Source organism: Oxyura jamaicensis, chromosome 4 (genome assembly GCF_011077185.1).
Source record: "Oxyura jamaicensis isolate SHBP4307 breed ruddy duck chromosome 4, BPBGC_Ojam_1.0, whole genome shotgun sequence".
NCBI lineage: Eukaryota > Metazoa > Chordata > Aves > Anseriformes > Anatidae > Oxyura > Oxyura jamaicensis.
In genome coordinates, this window is record NC_048896.1 from 78,998,819 (window position 1) to 79,018,002 (window position 19,184).

General features: G+C 36.2%; 2 protein-coding genes and 1 long non-coding RNA gene across 9 annotated transcripts in view; 1 reads left to right on the top strand and 2 right to left on the bottom strand.

Annotated features, from left to right (window-relative positions):
* The window catches only part of KCNIP4 (potassium voltage-gated channel interacting protein 4), a 429,982-nt gene extending 426,919 nt beyond the window's left edge, over positions 1-3,063 (top strand). For all 7 annotated transcript variants that reach the window (XM_035323818.1, XM_035323824.1, XM_035323819.1 and 4 more), the window contains one exon: positions 1,499-3,063. In XM_035323818.1, the coding sequence (XP_035179709.1) occupies positions 1,499-1,546 (48 nt within the window). In that variant the 3' untranslated portion in view covers positions 1,547-3,063. The remainder of the gene's footprint in view (positions 1-1,498) is intronic.
* Positions 3,064-3,281: 218 nt separating this feature from the next.
* Positions 3,282-16,589, bottom strand: PACRGL (parkin coregulated like). Its single transcript, XM_035323816.1, has 9 exons — positions 16,536-16,589; positions 16,241-16,418; positions 14,112-14,269; positions 13,157-13,224; positions 12,370-12,460; positions 9,735-9,869; positions 7,933-8,040; positions 6,810-6,890; positions 3,282-4,020 (listed from the first exon to the last, which is right to left on the bottom strand). Exons 1-9 carry the CDS (start codon positions 16,572-16,574, stop codon positions 3,964-3,966), a joined length of 915 nt encoding a protein of 304 aa, XP_035179707.1. The 5' UTR covers positions 16,575-16,589; the 3' UTR covers positions 3,282-3,963.
* LOC118165634 lies at positions 4,977-6,799 on the bottom strand. The gene is made up of 2 exons (XR_004750149.1): positions 6,021-6,799; positions 4,977-5,355 (listed from the first exon to the last, which is right to left on the bottom strand). It is a non-coding gene; the product is annotated as an uncharacterized LOC118165634 (long non-coding RNA).
* Positions 16,590-19,184: the final 2,595 nt, after the last annotated feature.

The window sequence follows — 19,184 nt, forward strand, 5'->3', positions numbered from 1 at the left end:
AAACATTTGTAAATAATTAAATGACTAATGATTCTATTCAAAGCAAACACTTTAACCTTACAGCAATGAACTTCAAAGGTATATATTGATATTACAAAACAATGCAGTGGAAAAAAACTTATATTACCGTAAATTAAAATAAACTTAGTAAATTTCATACGTAAAACTTTAAAGGATTAATCTACATAGCATTACATTTTTTCAGTTAGGTATCATTGCTTTGATAAATTAGTCTGCTAGTGAAAAATAGTGTGTGGATCACTTCCTACAGCAACACCACTTGAGATGCCATATAGAATCAAATATGAAAACCCTACTGTACAGGTGTCATAACAAAATGAGAAAATTACTCAGTTGTCATTTTATATGAAACAAATCAACCCTAGACTGAACTGGGAATAATTTAACTGTGATTTCATGCTTAATCATGTGTTATTATTAGAATATTAATGTACAGAACCTACAGACCTATCAGTTGTGGAGAGCACTGATAATCTGAGAGGTGTTTTTGTCTACAATCCTTTTATGAAACATTCTAAAATAGTCTTTATTCATTTGAATTAAAGGTAATTAGTTTATCTCTTGAGAAAGTACTAAGTGGTATTCATTCAGGTTAAAAAATAAAAATAATTAGTGGTATCAACAACTGCCCAATTAAAGTGTAACCTACTCTTGCAACTGTACTGGTGATGCAGAAGTGCCACCACCAAATACAGGCTATTAGAAGTAAACTCTTTCTTCTATACAATGAAAGGTATACATTATAAACAACTTTTTTTTCTGACTGCTGTGCTGAGAGTTATTTACTAATAGAAACTGGAGTACAGAGTGATGCATCAGTAAACATTGGGCATTACTTAGAATTCAAAGGTTTTGTTGCCTGTCTAATGCAAAGCAGAAAGTAGAATTAGGAAGTTGTCAGCCTCTTTCAGTGTGAACACACAAAGATAAGCTGAGGAGTAAAAGTGTTTGGTATCTGGGGAATTGACTGATTCTTCCAATCAAACAAAGATCCACACTTAAATCTATTCTATTTTAGTCATCTATAACTATACAATAGGATGGGTCAGAAATTGAAAAAAAAAAAAAGGCTTGTGTGTGATATGCAATACTAGTAATTTCATGTACTGTATGTTATGTAATAATTCCTGATTCACACTACAGATATATAAATTATTCCTTGAATATTTATTGTCTATTTATACTTTCTTATATTGGATATAAATTTATAACCTCCAAAATACTGCAGATGTATTTTCTTAACATGCTTATGCATTCCTGACAGAGTAGTTTTGGTTTAATTAATGTATACAAATTAGGACTAGATCCATTAACAGCCATTTTCTGCTAATGTTTTCTCCAAACAAGATGAAAAATAGACATTGTCATTACATATGTACAGTTAGTTCCACCCAATTTCACTATAGATATTTGCCAACTACATTTGTAATGGTGTATGACTCTTGTGTTTATTTTACGCTTTTTTTTTTTGTTACAGGATGAGAATATAATGCGATCCATGCAGCTCTTTGAAAATGTGATATAAAGAAGGCATTAGGTCAACATCTAATGGACAAACATGAGCTATTCTGCAATACTATCCAAAAGATGGATTTCCCACTTTACCATAAATAAAATTATTCAGCTTTATACTGAGACATGTATTATGCAAATAAGCATTTTTTTATTAGAAAGTTTCCCCCTGCATCTTTTCAAATTATACTATTTAGCAACTCAACAGTGGATACTTAACAAGATTGGTCTGAAAAGTCAGGTTTTTATTTCAAAACCCCCAAAATAGGACCTGACTTTATGCAGCTTTATTACCATTCCAACCCCTAGATAAAATAGATTTAATCTCACAAGGAGATTAATTTAATACTCTTAGTTTTGCTACTCATTTGTACTGGATTCAGCTCCAGGTGTTTGAGTGTATTTATTAAATCTCAGCTTCTAATTTATACAGAGGCATTACCATGTATTTCCTTTCCACGTTTGTATGGTGTAGTCCTCAGTTTTTTTTAATAATAATTTAATGTACTATGTGCAACATGCAATGCACAGCTTGCTGCAATTGCCTTCCACCTTTGACTTGCTTCTCTCCTCTTTTGAAAAAGACCAAAACCCCAAACCCACTTGAGAGGAAGAGATATTATGTAACACAAATTTAAAAATTATAATTGCTTAGGTAGATTTATTTCCTAACAAATACCAGTAAGCTTCTATTAATCATACTTATCTATTAAATCTGCATTTATTTTTTCATGACATTAATATCAGGAGTCCTTAAATACTGTATTACTAATTATTCTTGGACATATACACAAAGATCTTTGCTTAAAATTAAGAATCTTCTGACCTTGAATTTTTCATGAAGAAAACTTAACTGGATCCTAACACTGTGTTCATGGGTATGTGTCTTGTTGCCTTTAATGAAGAAAAAAAACACAAAGTTCCTTTGAAACTTCCATTCCTCTTCAGTGCACAGACTGAGTATTGCTATGTAGTAATATCTACTAATAACAAATTCTAGACAGGATAACATCTGTCAGCTTTTTTGTAATATCTTTAATTATGAGAAAGAATTAGGAAAAAAAATGAAGCTTCAGCTATACAATATCATCTATATGTGATAAGTGCATTAATTTTTTAGGATAATTTCCTCATTAATATTGGAGCAAGCTTAATTCTGAATCTAGATAAAAATGTATGCCCCCTCCAATACATGTAATTCTTAAGATATATTGTCCAGGGATTTATGCCAATACTTCAAAATAGGTGAAATGCTATCAGAGATGAGCCAATCTTCATTGTGACATTGCTGCAGAAAATGTGAAATAGGATTAATGAAGTAGAAAGAATGTGGCAAACATTCTTTTGCCAAAAAAAAAATAAATCAGGTATCTATTCTGGTGTAGAGATGGGATGTTAGAGGCATGTTGAAGGCTGCTCTGCTATCACCAGTGTAGGATAAGAGTAGTACAATACATGTACACTTGAAATTTGCTGTAGCGTGTTTGTGTAAACTAAATGTGCACATTTTGTAAAAAAAAAAAAAAAAAAGTAAAAGAAATAAAGGAAACAAAAACCAGCATGATCAATTTTTTGTGTTGTTAAATAATTGTATTTCTTCAGATTTAACATTTCTGCCAACAAAATTTATTTTAAAAAGCTTAAATATATATATCTTGACTTAGCACAGAACTTAACCACAGTTCTGAATTAACTACCACTTCAGTCAGTTTTCCCCCATAGGGTAACTCAAATACACAGAACAACAAACCTGAACATTATTTATTTCAAGATCTGCTGGTCAGTATTTTGCAGTCAAGCTCAAGTATGCTCATGGACAAATGCTGTTCCAGTTTCTGAAAACGAAGTGCCCAGTACACGCTGAGCAAATACAGCTTGCTACCTGTATGGTACATACAGCTTCATACCTTCAAAAGCTAACTCTCAGGAAGTCTAGGTGAGTTCTTTTAGTTTTATGTCTAATCCACTAAGTCATGATGAACCCAAACTGCATCCATCTGTGCCTGTGACACAGAGTAAATTAAATGTTTCAAAAGCACATTGTAATTTAGCACTCCATGAGTTCCCATTTAAGTACAGACAAATTATTTTTCATCATACAAAACATACTAAGCAGATCTATTAAAGGAAAATGTAATTTACAACAAAATATGAATCTATATTTACTCAGCCTTGGAAATAATAGCTAATTTGTCAGTGTCCTTGTAAGCACAATGCATATATAAATAGCAGCCAATAGAGAATTATTTTAAACAGTCTGTCATAATCATATATTCACAAACTGATGGGATGTTTCCCACTTTCCATTACACTGAAGAACTGTGATTAGTTTAAGAGAATATAGCATACCATAAAGAAGTGTCAGTGATGCTCACAGGCCATTTATCTTCAAATTTGACCTCACAGTACAACTCACTACAGATTTTTTGTTCAAGAGGATATAGAACAATAGGTTGGAATTTTAGATTTGATGATAGCCACAGTTGCCTGTTGATGAAAATACAGTAAGTTTAAACACAACAATGAGCCCTAGCACTACATAGAAGATTCACTTAGTAAGTATAAATTGTATAATTTAAAGCTTTCGCTTAGTTACCTTTATCTAACAAAACAGTACAAAACTAAAATTTAATACTTATGAGAAATTTACTTTCAAAAAAGCTGAAAATAATGGACTAAAAAAAGAAGGAAACATTCTCAAAGTTATTTCAAATAGAAGTACTAATCATATTCATTTAAAAATAAGTGTAATAATTCATTAGTTGAACGATGTAACGTTGCTGGCTATAATCACGTTTTAGGAGCTTGTCTCCACTTTTCTGCCTTATCTTACAGAATTTTAAAGGACATACAGAAAGACCACTCACAAACCCAACATACTACAAGAAATTAGTAGACAGACATAACAGACATAAAATGATTCACTGGATTAGCTCCATTATTTAGACCTGAATTCTCTGGACATCAAAATGAAATGTAGGTTTTCTTCTTCTTATCCCACTACACACACAAAAAAAAAATTGTGCTGTTTTGTCAGGATGTTTTGAAGTCTGCAAGCTAAGCATTCTTACTGCCCTTAAATGAATATGAGCACCCCCCCCCAAAAAAATGAACTGGTGCCTGCAGATTATTTGGGTGCTTACTAACTATGGAAAACAAGTTGAGAATTAGCAAGATCTACACTAGTCCCTTCTCTTCAGGTGATTCCAATTCCTTGTCAGTGACCATGTAATATCTTACATTCAAGTGCCCATGGGGCCATTAGAGCAAGTACTCTCCATTCTAGATGCATGTCCAAGCCAACACTCAATTTTCTTCTCTTGTCCTTACAGCACACAGCACAATGGACAGCAAAACAGCAGATGTGAACAGAATACTAGAGTACTATACTGTATTAGAATTTAGAATACAGAAGAATACCCTGTCATCTACTACTTAATGCATTTTTTGATGTGTAACAACTGCAGATCTAACCTTTGGGTTAACCAGGGTGGGCTAGAATGTTAGTGTCTTGATTTCCTCAGTAAGTGACCTATACACTAAGCTATTAAGGAACGGGCAAGCATCATCAATAACAGCAAAAAGTATCCTTTAGCAAGGGTAAGTGCTGCTGAGGAAAGCACTTAGGCTCAGAAAAATGAACACAAAGCCTTCATCCCAAGAGTATTGAAGCAAGGCAAATATTCAGCCTGTGGTGTCAGGTGTCAATACTCCAGAAGGGACCAAAATCTATTTACAGGTTAACATTTGGTGAATTCCTGAATCACTCTTCATGGGTATCTACCCTACCCTATGGCCTGTACAAGTAGCCCAAATGCTTTACTCAGCATGTGTACCGGGTCTGGCTGGGATGTTAACTTTCCCTGCAGCAGCCCATACAGTGCTGCGCTCTGCACTTGTAGCTAGAACAGCAGTGGTATCACACTGGTTTTGTGTCTGCTGCTGAGTAGTGCTGGCACAGCATCAGGATTTTCTCTAACCCTCCTAGGGGGTGGGCAAAAAGAGTGAGAGAAACATCACCAGGGCAGCTGACCTAAACCAACCAAAGGGATATTCCATACCATACGATGTCCCACTCAGCAATAAAAGGTGGAAAAAGGAAGAAGAGGGGAGGGGTGGGCTCTCGTTGCAGAAACATCTGTCCTCCTCCCGATCACCAGCTACGTGCGTTGAGGCCCTGCTTCAAGGACATGGTCAAGCATCGCTCATTTGTAGGAAGCAGAGAGTAATTTCTTTGCACTTCCACATAGCCTTTACTTGTTTTGTTTTGTTATTCCCTTTCCCCCTCCCTCTTCCCCTTTCCTTTTTTTGCCTTTAGTTGATTTGTTTAATTAATAATATTTCCTTAATATTTTTTTTCTCTTTAATTAGATTATCCTTATCTCAACCCGTGAGTTGTTCTTTCCTTTACTTCTTCCCCTTCTCATCTGAGGAGGGGCAGTGAGAGAGCAGTTGTGGTGTTCAGCTGCCTAGCACGGTAAAACCACCACAGCATGAAAATCTACATTCTAATTGCTGCAGTGCCTAACTTGGAACAAGGACTCATATAAGATATCCTGAATCTTACTGTACCTAATCCACTCCACACACATTCTAAACCCTGGAAAAAGACTTTAAACTTTATAGAGAAATAGAAAATAATAAAAAATAATAGTTTTGTTCTTAAAAAAAAAAAAAAAAATCAGTATCTTATTTAGCCACTAAGGCTGCATGAGCTTCCCCTCAAGGACAATAAAGTGTTTCAAGCAAATATCATGAGTAGGGATCCACATGGATGAACACTTGTTCCCCAAAAGAGTAAAAGAGTTCTCTTTAATTGATGTGCAGCAATTTAATTGATGTGCAGTTCTCTTTAATTGAAGTACAGCCAAGCAGTTTCTGATATAGGTATTAATCCGTTGGAATATTTTACTGAAATGCAGTCCTGTATTCCTGCTCTGAGATTGAAACAATGAATAACACATATGAAAGTGGGAATAACAATGAATAACACATATGAAAAATGGGAGACAACAAAAGCTAACTGGCAGAATATAGATCACACATTGCTTTAATGTCATTTCTATCATCATTCAATACCTCAGATTAAAACAACTATTTTACCATGGACTGAAATTGCCACAGTGCAAAATCCAGTGTTTTATGCATTATGAATAGTTGTGACACGTAAAACATTACTCAGAACAGAGTTATTAATCTGAAAGTCAGAGATTAAATGTGTCTTGGCAATTCTGCATTCAAGCATGTAGATTACAGATAATTATCTGTTAACTCACCTTTCCACCATATTGCTCCAACTTCTGTAAAGCAACAGTAATTTTTTCTCTAAATTTCTTGTCCATTAATCTCCTTGAAAGCTATTGGAAAAGTAAAATAAAAAGGTCTATCGCCCAATATAGTAACATATACGCAAAAAAAAAAAAATCCAATATAATTCTATTTTACTATTATTTTATCTATCTTTGGGAAATGAGAGCTGAAAGAAACATCACTTTATAGCTTGTAGCTGATGTCAAAGTATAAAAGTCAGTCAAGGCAAAAGGAGTGAAGTATTAATTGATGAGAGAGTTAAATTCAAAGTAAGCTCAACTGTTAGCCAAACAAGTTTAAATTGTTGCTTTTTAGCAAACAAGTTTTAAAGAGGTATCAATGCTAAAGCAAAGTGATTCTTGAAGTACTGTCCACATGAAAAGTTGACACACTTTTCACGTGCATTGAAAGGGATTTATTATAGTGGAAATAATCTAAACAAGCAAACAAACAACAAGAACACAAACAAAAAACTACTGCAGATTCTCTCTTCTGCACTGGGTGTCTGATAGGTCCTTTTATTTTGCTGTAAAAAATCACTTTTGAGGCAGGTTAAATTAAACCTTGAAAAGCCTATTGAATAGAGGAAGAAAGTCTACAGAGGAATGTCAATAGAAGGACTCAGTATAAAAATTACTTTCCACAATTCAACTCAAGTTTATTGAATGAAAACTTCCTTGTGCAGAATTCCCATCTGAGAGAAGTAGAAATATTTCCCTATGTTAATTTATCAAAACTTTCACAGATTTTTGAAAACATTCACACTCATTTAGCAGTAAATATAAACATTCCTTCAAAACATAGAATCTATTTCACCACAGGCTCAGAGCTGGATCTTTTTTAAGAAGTACAGAAAACACTTCCATTATTCTCCAATTTACCTTAAGGTCAGTTTTTGGAGCCTGCTAGAACTTTATATGTCACCGCATTATTAAAGAATAACAGATTTACACAGAGGAATGTAAGAAGCAATGCTTTTCATGAAACTGCTGAGTCTTTCAATGTATCTGTACAGACATTATAGTAAACATCTCAACAAAAGTACCATAAAAATACAGATAATCGGTTATTACAGCACTAAAAACTTACATTTGTGAGCAGATGCTTAAGATGATCATTAAGAGATGGGCCAACAACAGCACTCAGTTGAATTAAAGCATCCAACCCCCTTTCAAATACTTCATCATCTGAATGGGCCTTCAAAGGAAGGGGAAAATCCTGTCAGACTAATATTCAAACATATGCACAGTTTCTTCAAAACTGCAATCTCTATATTATGATTGTATATAGTATTTTGATAAATTTAAAGTACTGTGGAACTGCCAATTTTTATAACATTACAAGCAGTTTAGAAATACAATATGAGTAAATATGACTATCCAGATGTAACACTTAAATGCAGAAGTACTTTTAAAGCAAAAAAAAAAAAGCATCCATGTCAATAAAACTACTGCACTTATTACCAAAAAAAAAAAAAAAGGGAAACTAATAAACTAATATATGGTTGATAAACAAATCAATAAATGTATTCATCAGACAAAAGAGGCACTACACTGACAGTTTTGGAATGTACCCTATATGCAGTGCTTCACGGCATGTTAAAAAGAAACTTTAAAATGTGCATAAATCAAAATTGAGGGACATTTTAGTTACAAATGTATTGAATGCAGGGTAATTCCTAAGTAATTCATAACAATTGTCTTTGTTGGAGAAACCCACAAACCAATGACATTCTGGCTCAATGAATTTACCCCCCTGCCAACTACAGCTTTTTCATCTGCCAGCAATTATCACGCTGTTACCTACTTCTAAGGTGGCTTTGTCATTTCTATTGCTCCTATGGGAAAGTTCTTCTATACAAGTTCTCTACTACTTTAGTAATCTCACTCTGCCCTGAGCAGAGAAATTGTTTCATGACCATTTTTCTTGTACTAGTATTGACCTTTATTTAAAGGATTATTCTTCTATTTTGACATTTGGACCCTGAATATTTTGGTGTTTTTTTTGTTTAAGTAGAAGAAAGAAGAAGTCATTGCTCAGTAGGTTTTGATATAAAGCCTTGTCTTGTTAAATAGTGCAACAATGAAAATTATCAGATCAGTAAGTCGTTGGAAGAAAACACAATAATAATTTTTCTTATTATGTCTTCCAAAATAAACCAAAGGTATTAATAATAAACAACACTGATCCTCTATTACACCTCTGAGTTTGTATCTCAAAAAATTTTCAGTGTTCATCCATACCTATAAAAACAGAACTGAAGCACAGCTAGATTAAAGGACAGAAAATGGCCAAACTAGAAAAGGGTTCTGAAAGAAATTTGAAAGATCCAAAAGAGGATTCCAGGCCAGTATTTTACAACACATTACTTTCTGAAGGAGTAGAAAAAATTACAAACATTTTAAAAATGAAGAATATGTCTTCAAACACTGTAATAATATTATTCCTTTTTCCGCATGGATGTATTTTATTCTATCTTTGTAGCATTTTTTACATTTTTAAATGTAACGATTATTTATTCTGGCAACCCCATTTTATTTCACATCAGACATGTTTTGCATATGGACATAAAAACCACCATGAGTACTTATATTTTTTTCTGCTTATATTCAGATCTTTAATAGAACATTTCTACAGAATTTGCCCATAGCTGCTATCACTCAGTTATACAAGGAGTTGCTCATCTGATTTTACTCTTAAAGACTCATTTACCTAAGTGAACCAAGGCAGGGATAATATGAGAAAAAGAGACTATACCCCTACACTTCTGACAGGGCGCCCCCCCCCCCGAAAGCCTATCCAACAGATTAATATTTCCTTGTAGTCCTCACCAGCAAAAGGAAAAAAAAATAAAAATCTATGAAAATCTCTGTAGGAAGACTAAGACATACCAATGCAGCCTTTAACACTGGAAATAGACGAGGCAACAAGGGAATTGCTTTTTCAGTAGCACCTTCAACCATAAGTAATTCTTTAAAACCCTCCTTTGAAACAAACGTATAGGGATGCTTTGTTTCTCTCAGACCCTGTTGTAAATGTAAAACATATTTTCTTAATAGTTAGTCCTTAAACAAAATCACATTTTAAAAAGTTCCACCTAGCACAAAGATTATGTTTAGATAATATCAATTCTAAACATAAGATACACTAACTCCACCGTGTGGATCCATTGAGTACAACTCTGCTCACAGAATATTCCTATTCATTTTTATTTTGGAACATTTAATATTAAGACTCACATTGTGAACATTGCTATTTCAATCAGTATTATTATCTTTAATCCCTCTACCCAAAGAATTTTTTCAACAAGGCCATGAACAAGAATACATATATAATTGTAACTAATTTCTGTACCCTGAGGGGAAAAAAAAAAAAAAAAAAAAAGGTAAAATACCCCCCCACAAATGCAAAAACTTTTAAATGGTACAAATATGCATGCCTAGCCAAGACCTGAGCAGCAGAATTCAAAGATTTAAAGACATATGGTACAAGTCTTTCTTTGTTCCTTAATAGGAGCTGTAAGCTACTTTAGATATCGACAATGTTTGATCTTTCAAAAGAAAAAAGAAAAGCTCACTCTACAGTATACACTTTATTACAGCTCCCAGACTGGATTCAGCATTTTAGACTCCTGAAACATATTTGGTTCGCAGAGAGTTGAACATGATCCCTGTTCATGTGTGCCCTGGCTGCCAGGAGGGCCAACTGTACCCTGGGGAGCATCAGACACAGCACTGCTAGCTGGTGTGGCCTCAGCTTGAGCACTGTGTGCATACTGGGGCATCACAATACAAGGACATAAAACTAGCAGAATGTGTCCAAAGGAGGGCTACAAAAATAGTGAAGGGTCTAGAGGGGAAGACATATTAGGAGTGGGTGCAGTTGCTTGGCTTATTCAGCCCAGAGCAGAGAGAAGCCTGAGAGGAGGCCTCACAGTGAGGCATTTTAGAATATTTCTCTTCCTTGTCCTAAGTACCAATTTGTAGTTTAACAAGGAACACATAATGAATAATAAATTTACCGCTGCAGCTAAGTAATTGACAGTAAGCCATTAGACCCCTAATAATTCCTTTGCTGAACTTTCTACCTGTAATGAAATCTGACTGACTCAGTCACTGGCAAAGTATATATTTTGGATGATTGTGTTGAAAGAGGCTAACAGGTGTAAATATTTGTAAAACAGCATAACTGCAATGCATATTAGTATCTAGTTCCACAACACTTTACTCAGATGCCCCCAAAGAAAAAGGATACCTCCAGTTAAGCCACATATATCTATTTCAGAAACCACTACAAGATCAAAGGAGGAAATAGCATTCTCCAGTGACCTAGAATAATAAGAAAAACTATGGAATACAGCAAAGTAGATACAAACATACACGGACCGCAGTGGTCAGGAAAGAACAACTACTTTTTATCCCTTATAAAAGAAGAGACATACACACATTTCTGTATGTAGGTCTACCTCATTTGGACAACACTTTTTTACGCTTTGCATTTAGTATCAGATAAACAGTGAATTATTCATTTGCAGTGGGAAAACAAACAAACAAAAAAAAAAGAAATCCACCAGGTGGCTGTTACCAGAGAACAGGTAAGAGAAAAATCTACCACAGCTGGTTTTAAATTACTCTTTATAGTATCCACAGGAGGTATCAGGTGACACTACCTTGGAAGTGGGCACTTCTTTCTACAGTACGGGCATGGTCAGGACTTCCAAAGAAGTAGAAAGAGTCCGTGACAGTTCAGACATTTCTATGCGTACAGATCATTGCAGAACCACACAAAGGCTAACAACAGTTTTTGATTGAAATTGAGCTGTGGAATTCAGCTGCACTGCCTACTGAATGGTAGGCTCCAATGCTTCCAAAAGGTATGAGCTAAAGAATCGATACTTCTTCGTGAACTCTGGAAATGTTTACACCTTTTCAGTTCCAGGCAAATCCAGTCAGTCAACACATCCCTATGCATTTTTGGTGACTATATGATCAGTCTTTTACCTATAACAGGCTTATGTTTTCACAATTCCTAGAGGACTTTTTTGGACCCCAGACTGTAATTAATACACGTGAAAGGTTTGTACTGTGGAAAGAAAACAAAAAAAAAAAAAAAAAAAAAAAAGAACAAACAAACTTGTTGTAGGTATTTGGAAGAACTGAAATCCTACTTTTTTTCCACAGGGTTACCACATCCCAGTTAAATATATAGGTCAGACAGGGATGAGTTTGCTTCTAGTTTGTTATTTAACGTCACTTTTGAAAGTGGGTCTGGAGGCTGGCTATACCTTAGCTCCTCCTACAGTAATTTTAATTGAATCCTGAAAAAGTAGACTGGCATTACTTAGCTTTTAGGAGCATATAGCTCAGAGACATTTTTATTTCTCTCGTTTCACAAACCAAACAGTCCAACTATAGTAGCAATTAAATAACACAGCAGCTGACATAAGAATGTAGCTAATGTATGTCTGCGTAACTCTTTAGCACTATGTGAAAGAAATATTGTATGCTTAACTACGCAAGAGTTTACCTCTGCCAGTGTTACAAGAAGAGGATCAAAAGGAACAGTTTCAGGAAGGCACTCCCATTTCAGTCTGTGTTTTACTGAGCCATGCACTAACCTGTATAAAGAATTAAAAGTTTGAACAAATTAACATACAACAATGCACAATTTATTTCTAGCACTATTCACATTGAAATATCACCATCAGCTTTGATTACTATGATATTACACACACAATTTCAATACATACTGCTCTCCATAATGAAATGTATAATAGTGTATAACAGTGCAATTATTACAGTTTTCAAGTATGGCAGTTTTCAGAATTCTTCTCCCAAACACAAGGAAATCAGAAAATAAATTATAGTAATTATGGATGCCTCTCATACTGACACAGAAGATGCTCCCTTTGCAAAGTTACTTCCATCAAGAAACATTCTCCTGAAATAACAACTGGCAAGGAAAATCAGTTGAAACAAAGAAAATCATACCAGAGTTCATCAGTTACTAAACTTACTGAAGTGGCACTGATTTTATTATCTTTGTTATTAGGGAGGAGAAAACATATGAAGAAATCACATTCATTCAGAAAGAGGTTTAATACTTTACAAAAAAGACAAAAAGAAGCCATGTCAAACATGTAAAATTGCTTCTTTCTTTGAAAAGAGCTAAGTATCAGAAATCTTTTCAGAAATGAATGGAATCAAACTGCCTAAATAAAAGAGCAAGGAGTTTTGAACAGATGTTTTTCAACCTGCATAATTCTACCTAACCATAATACAAATAAGAAAGAAAATAAACAAAACTAACATACCTGCATGGAATGCCACCTTTAGCATATATAGCGGCAAATGCAGAAGGTGTTCTAGAAGGAGTACCAAACTGTGAGGGCATCAACAACCAAAAGTTATTTGGTTATAACAGTAATGTTTGAATATGTTAAAACTGCAGTTTATCAGGAAAGGAACTTAGTGACATGATTCTAAAAATAATCAGAAAAAAAAAAAAAAAGATCTTAAGATGGAAAAGACATAGGATGAAGAACACACGTGATACATTTATCAAAAAAGTACTTTTCATAATTGCCTGGCTAGGAAGTTGCAAAAACAAATACATTCCTGGTGGAATGCTCTCATTTTTCTACTTTGTCATGCAAATCTTAACACTGAAGTCTTATGGGTTTTCACTTAACAGAATAAGTACCTCTCACTCTCGTAATGATCCTTATTGCCATTATATGCAGGTAACATGCAGAAGGTGTCTTTGCTCCAATTCCAGCCTGATCTGACTACAGACAAAAGTACAGGGTGGCAAGATGATAGAGAAACACCAGATGTTGGGCAAGATGGTATGAGGGCACTGGAAATCTGTGGGGAGCTTCATGGCAGGAAAACCCGCACAAAGTTATTTTATATGCATGCTTCTTATCCATGTAAGCTATGGTATCATTAACTAACGTGATCATTCAATGCTACTTTCAAGATTAAACATCATATCACAAAGCATATGGCAGGAAATACCATGAAATCTTTATTTCTATCTTTCTAGTGTTTGCGTCTACATTAAGATTGTTAAAATTGTGTGCATGATTTGACTTCTTAGCTTAACTGATTGTATTAATTACAAAAGGTTTCAAGAAAAAAGAAAAACACACACACAGAAATTCCCATATGAAAGCATCATCTTCTGCATGTATTTCCTGTAGTATGGAAATTTATTCCATCAAGAGAACTATTTCAAACAAACAGAAAACCCATACCTATACATACCGGATCAATAGTTTTGGGATTCAGCTTGTCACTAGGCTTTGGCTGTGGTTTACTTGCAGGTTCCAGAGAACGTGGCGAAGGAGAGGATGCCTTATTTTTCTGTACTGCAGTCTTTGGTTTTATTTGGATGCCTGATGACATTCTTAGAACATTACTACCTATAACCAAAAAAGATTAAAAATATATGAGTTCCCCTTTCCTATAAGACAGGATATCAAGTTTTAGCATCCTGAGGTCTGAAGACTGACATTAACAGGGAAGAAAATCTAAATAAGTGTATGACAAAAGGAATGCTTATTCTTCCACAACCTGTGCAGTACAAGGGATCATTTTGACAGAGGAGTCTGTCACTTCATCTTTCAAGTGCATACATCTCATAATCTTGCACTGTTCTCCTTTACTGTCCTAACATTTTCAAGATATAGCCTGCCTTCGGTGACAATCTTTTTTAAAGACAAACTAATGTACCACAATTAGACAACTAAAAGTTTCTTTAGAACACACAAAAACATACATGACACAGAACTATTGTATTTATAAAATGAAAAACAATAAAGCCATAAATAATCCTGAAGCCCTAGAATGACAATAACTGAGAAAGAAAATTTACTAATTTTTAAGTGCTGCTTTATTACCACAAAACTCTAATCATTTCAAAAAAACATTTCTTACTATCAGAAAGATAGGAATTAACATATTTTAATACCACAAAAACACTAAATAAAAAGTTCTTGGCATTAGTATTATGTATCACAAAACAGTGCTATCAGCGTCAATCTTTGAAATGTACACTTGCTCATAATGCAATCGTCTTAATAATAATACAAACATACCTCTCAGAAAAGTATTTAGAATAAATTTTATTAATTTGATTTAATTCATATATTTTTTCTCTTCCAACAAGTAATTAAGATACACATCAAGGACTTTAACAATGTTTTAACTAGCATCAAAATCTAGATGCATTTCAGAAGTCATTGTTCACATCATCACATAAAGTTAAATAAATGAATAAATAAGTAAGACATGGCAACAGGCAGATCAGCCCTTTGGGACGAAAGTTAAGATGGAAATTAAGGACAGTGATAAAGGTTTTGTAGAAGCACTACTGCATACCTACTGCAAGAGGGGGAGGTGGAAGGGAGTGGAAAAAGGACTTCTCACAGGGAGGCCTCGGCCTCAGAGCAAGATGAAAGTTCTTGTGTAGTCAAGAGCTGGAAGAGACACAGGCACGTACAGAGCTCAGGGAGCACAGGCGCAGTTAGGAATCAAACAAGCAACACACGAGGCTTGATGTGGAAGCGAACCGTCCCGCCGGGAGGTGACAGACTTCAAGCAAGGGGCAGAAACATTTAAACAGACAGCATGAGCACATTTGAAAGGGGCCTTTCAAGGCAGAACGAAAGAGTCCTGGGTTTAGCTCTTGAAGTCACTTATCAGAAGCAGAACGACAGCAAGCAGGACTTTAAGGCCAAGCTGCTCACTTACCCTGCCGAGCGACAACCCCCCCGGAGTGCTGCTGGGGCAGAGAACGAGAGAGATGAGGGTGACCCGAGCCTAGTAACCGCTAAGGGGCTCAGACAGCCACTCTCTGCTGGCCGGTGGGCAGCGGCGATCCCGCACCCCCCTCCGCGCCGCAGGGGCCCGACGGGGCCCGAGGGGGCCCGACCCAGCGCTGCCGGCCCCGGCGTGCCGGGAGGAGAGCCCCGCTCCGCTCCGCGCTTCCTGCCGGTTGCCGGGGAAGCTACGGGCCGCCGAGTGCCCAATCTTCCTCGGGAGCATGCGCAGGGTGCGGAGAAGAGGGGGCGTCGGCGCCACAGGGGGCCCGCGTGGAGGCCGGGCTGCGAGGGCTGCTTGAGTCTGGTGGTGCCTCGGGTGGTGGAGGCTGTGTGCTCGTCCGCGGTCACCCCCTTACGGGGCACTGGCTTCCAGCCCGCCTTTCTGCCCTTATGAGGGCTTCCAAGATCTCATGCACAACCCCAAGACAAACAGCACAACCTGTGGTGCAGTGGCAGCCCAACCACATCAAGCCCATGGCTCCCCACTGTCTCCCATCAGTGATTTCACTGAATCCAGTGAACTTTTAACACACAGAAAATATTAATAATAATAATAATAATAAAGTTTACCTCCAGCAGCCTTTGTGTGGGTTTGTCCAGATGCCAGTGGCTCACTCCACACATCACCCTGGTGTGCTGGTGGCTGATGGTTGTGTGGTCTATTGTGCTGGCTTGGAAAGCACAGTGAAATGTGAAGGAGCTGAGGCTGTGCCTTGAGTGAATCACTGCTGAAATACTTGCTTTCAGGCTAACAGGAACAAGGAGAAAGATAAAGTTCAGAAGTCAGATTTTTCAGCCTAGTTCATCTATTTCGGATTAGAATGGAGATGGTAAATTTTAATATGAAATTGCCACTCCTTGATACCTGATTTCTTAGTATCTTCACAAGGAAAACAAGATTCATGAAATATTCATCTTGCCTTTTTACTTTTATGTGACAAATTTTAGCTTACAACCATGGGGTCATACTCCATTTGAAATTTATTTTTGCTTCAATTATAAGGACAGAAAATACGTTTCTTTTATCAGATAACCCGCTCTCAAACTATACTGAAATCTGCATCACAAATACAGTATTTATTCTTATAAAACACATCTGAATGTAGTTAATGACCTTTTGAGTAAAAGGATGCTTTTTTTTTTTTTTTCTACTGTGAACCCTATTAATCATCAGAATGCTTTTTTGCTTTCTTCAAGAAGTGTGTTTATTCTTTCACGCACTCAGCAGTAAATCTCCAAGCAAGACATTTTTTTGGTTTGCTTAAATTGCGTGGGATACAAGCTTTCCACCATCACACATTCTTTTTCACTTTTGTAATTTATAATGAGGAACTGAATGTGTATAAAAGGCTATTCTGTTATTTCCCACAAAAGTAAAATAAAATAAAATGCACTCACAATGTTGAAAAGTCGTTGTTGGCTGTTTGAAAACTACCATTTTCCTTAGATTTTGGCCAATGATAGCAAGTCATAATTAGTTTTATCCAACACAAATTGTTTGTATCTGCCAATAACTGGAAGTTGTAAGTGAGGGCATTTACAAAGTTAAAATAGGGCTGCATATCTTAATGCTTTCATATGAGTGCAAGAGACCTGTTGAAAATACAGAAGAAAAAATGTTAAAAATAATGCTGGAGAAACAGAAGGGAAGATTTTTACTTTGTATCTAAATCTTTTAACTTAAACCAACAGGAAATACAGTACTTCCACACTTTTATTTTTTATTGTTTCACAGTACCAAAGACAATAGACGAATTGATGTCCTATTCATAAAATCTCAGAACAATCCACTATTTTTAAAGCATATTTGTAAGTCTTTAAAAATCACGTTAAAAAAATGCAAACCATCATGCTCATCTCCATAATGGCAAAAAATAACTGCATTTCTGCATAAAGTTTCATTTTAGTTCAGTGTTTTAGTATCCTGTTAGTCATATATCTGCTATAGTTGCTTTGTGAGTACAGAGCAAACTACAGCCACATTCAAGCATGGGGAAAAAAAAAAAAAAAAAAAAAAAGTAGTAGCATAATTCCTAAGTCAGTAGGAGGTATGAACTGTTGTGTTGTGTGAAGCAAAATATTACTGATCAGCTCTGTGGAGTCAGCAACTCCCACTGAGTTCCTGGAGGCATAGAAACTACTGGGTTATAGCGGGGCAAGTCAGACTTGGTTTCTCTGCAAGAGCAGGTTTTAACTCAGTGTTAAAGCCATTTCCTGAAAAATGCAAAATAAAGGAGTGTTACAATACAGTGGTGTGTATGGTATGACAGGGAATCCTGCCATACTTTGAACATTGAATATACAGGCTTCACTGCTCACTTTCAGGGAAACAATAAGTAAAATCAAGGACTATGAGAGAGCCACTGAACTGTGGATGCCTGATAGACATGTCCCTCTAGGGGGGTCATATGGCGGACAGTTCTTCTCTGGACCTGGGACAAATCATTACATCTGGCTGTCAGGAAATTGCCTTCATGTAAAGCTCTTTCAGGTATGAGGTAACAACCACAGTATGGCTGAGGTTGGAAGAGACCTCAGGAGGTTATCTGGTCCCTCCTGTTCAAGCAGGGGCACCTAGAGCAGGTTATGCAAGGCCATGCACAGGCAACTTTTGAAGATCTCCAAGGAGGAAGACTCCACAACCTGTGCCAGCATTCAGTCACCCTCACAGTAAAGAAGTTATTCCTGATGTTCAGAGCAAACCTCCTGTGTTCAAGTTTGTGCCCTTTGCCTCTTGTCTCATCACTGGGTACCACTGAGAAGAGACTGGCTCTGTCGTCTTTGCACCCTCCTACCCAAGTCCTACAGAGGGATGCTGGCCTGGTGGTGGTGCAGCACGAATACATGCTTCCTGTGCCAGGGCTCCCAGTGCAAGGCATCACTGCATGTGTGCAAAGAGAGATACAGCTTGGCCCTGCACTGCATGTCTGCAAGGCTCAGGTTCTTGAATGCTGGGGACCTGCCCATCTTGGGTGGGCCAGCCCTCTTCTGAAAGAGCCTCTCTCTCTCTCTCTGCCACGGGAGGAGTATAGACTAAAATGATCCTTAATTCCTAGAATTCAGTAAGATGAAACCACACTCTCATGAATATCTTTTTCTGACTTGCAAATTTTAACAGTTAGGAAAAGAGAAGTCCTAAGGTTAAATACACATTCAATCCTTTCTGATTCCTACAGTGCAATCTTAAATGTTTTCTGTTACACTTAGCCTAAGAACTTGCAGCTCTCCAGCTCCTTCAGTAGCTTCTTTGCTATTATACCTGGCCTTGGATATTGCTAGATATTGACATGGGGAATATGAATCAAAATGCTTGTAATAAAATGTCTTTGTTTAAACGAAAATACTTTTCATACCGTCTTATTGTTAATATCTGTAATATAAACTAGTCTGTGAAATCTTAAACGTGTTTGGTGGATTGACAATTTAAAAGGAAAAATATATTGTAAAAACAAAACATTAAGATACATTAATCATTAATCAACATTAATCATTAATCAACAAAATATTACAAATT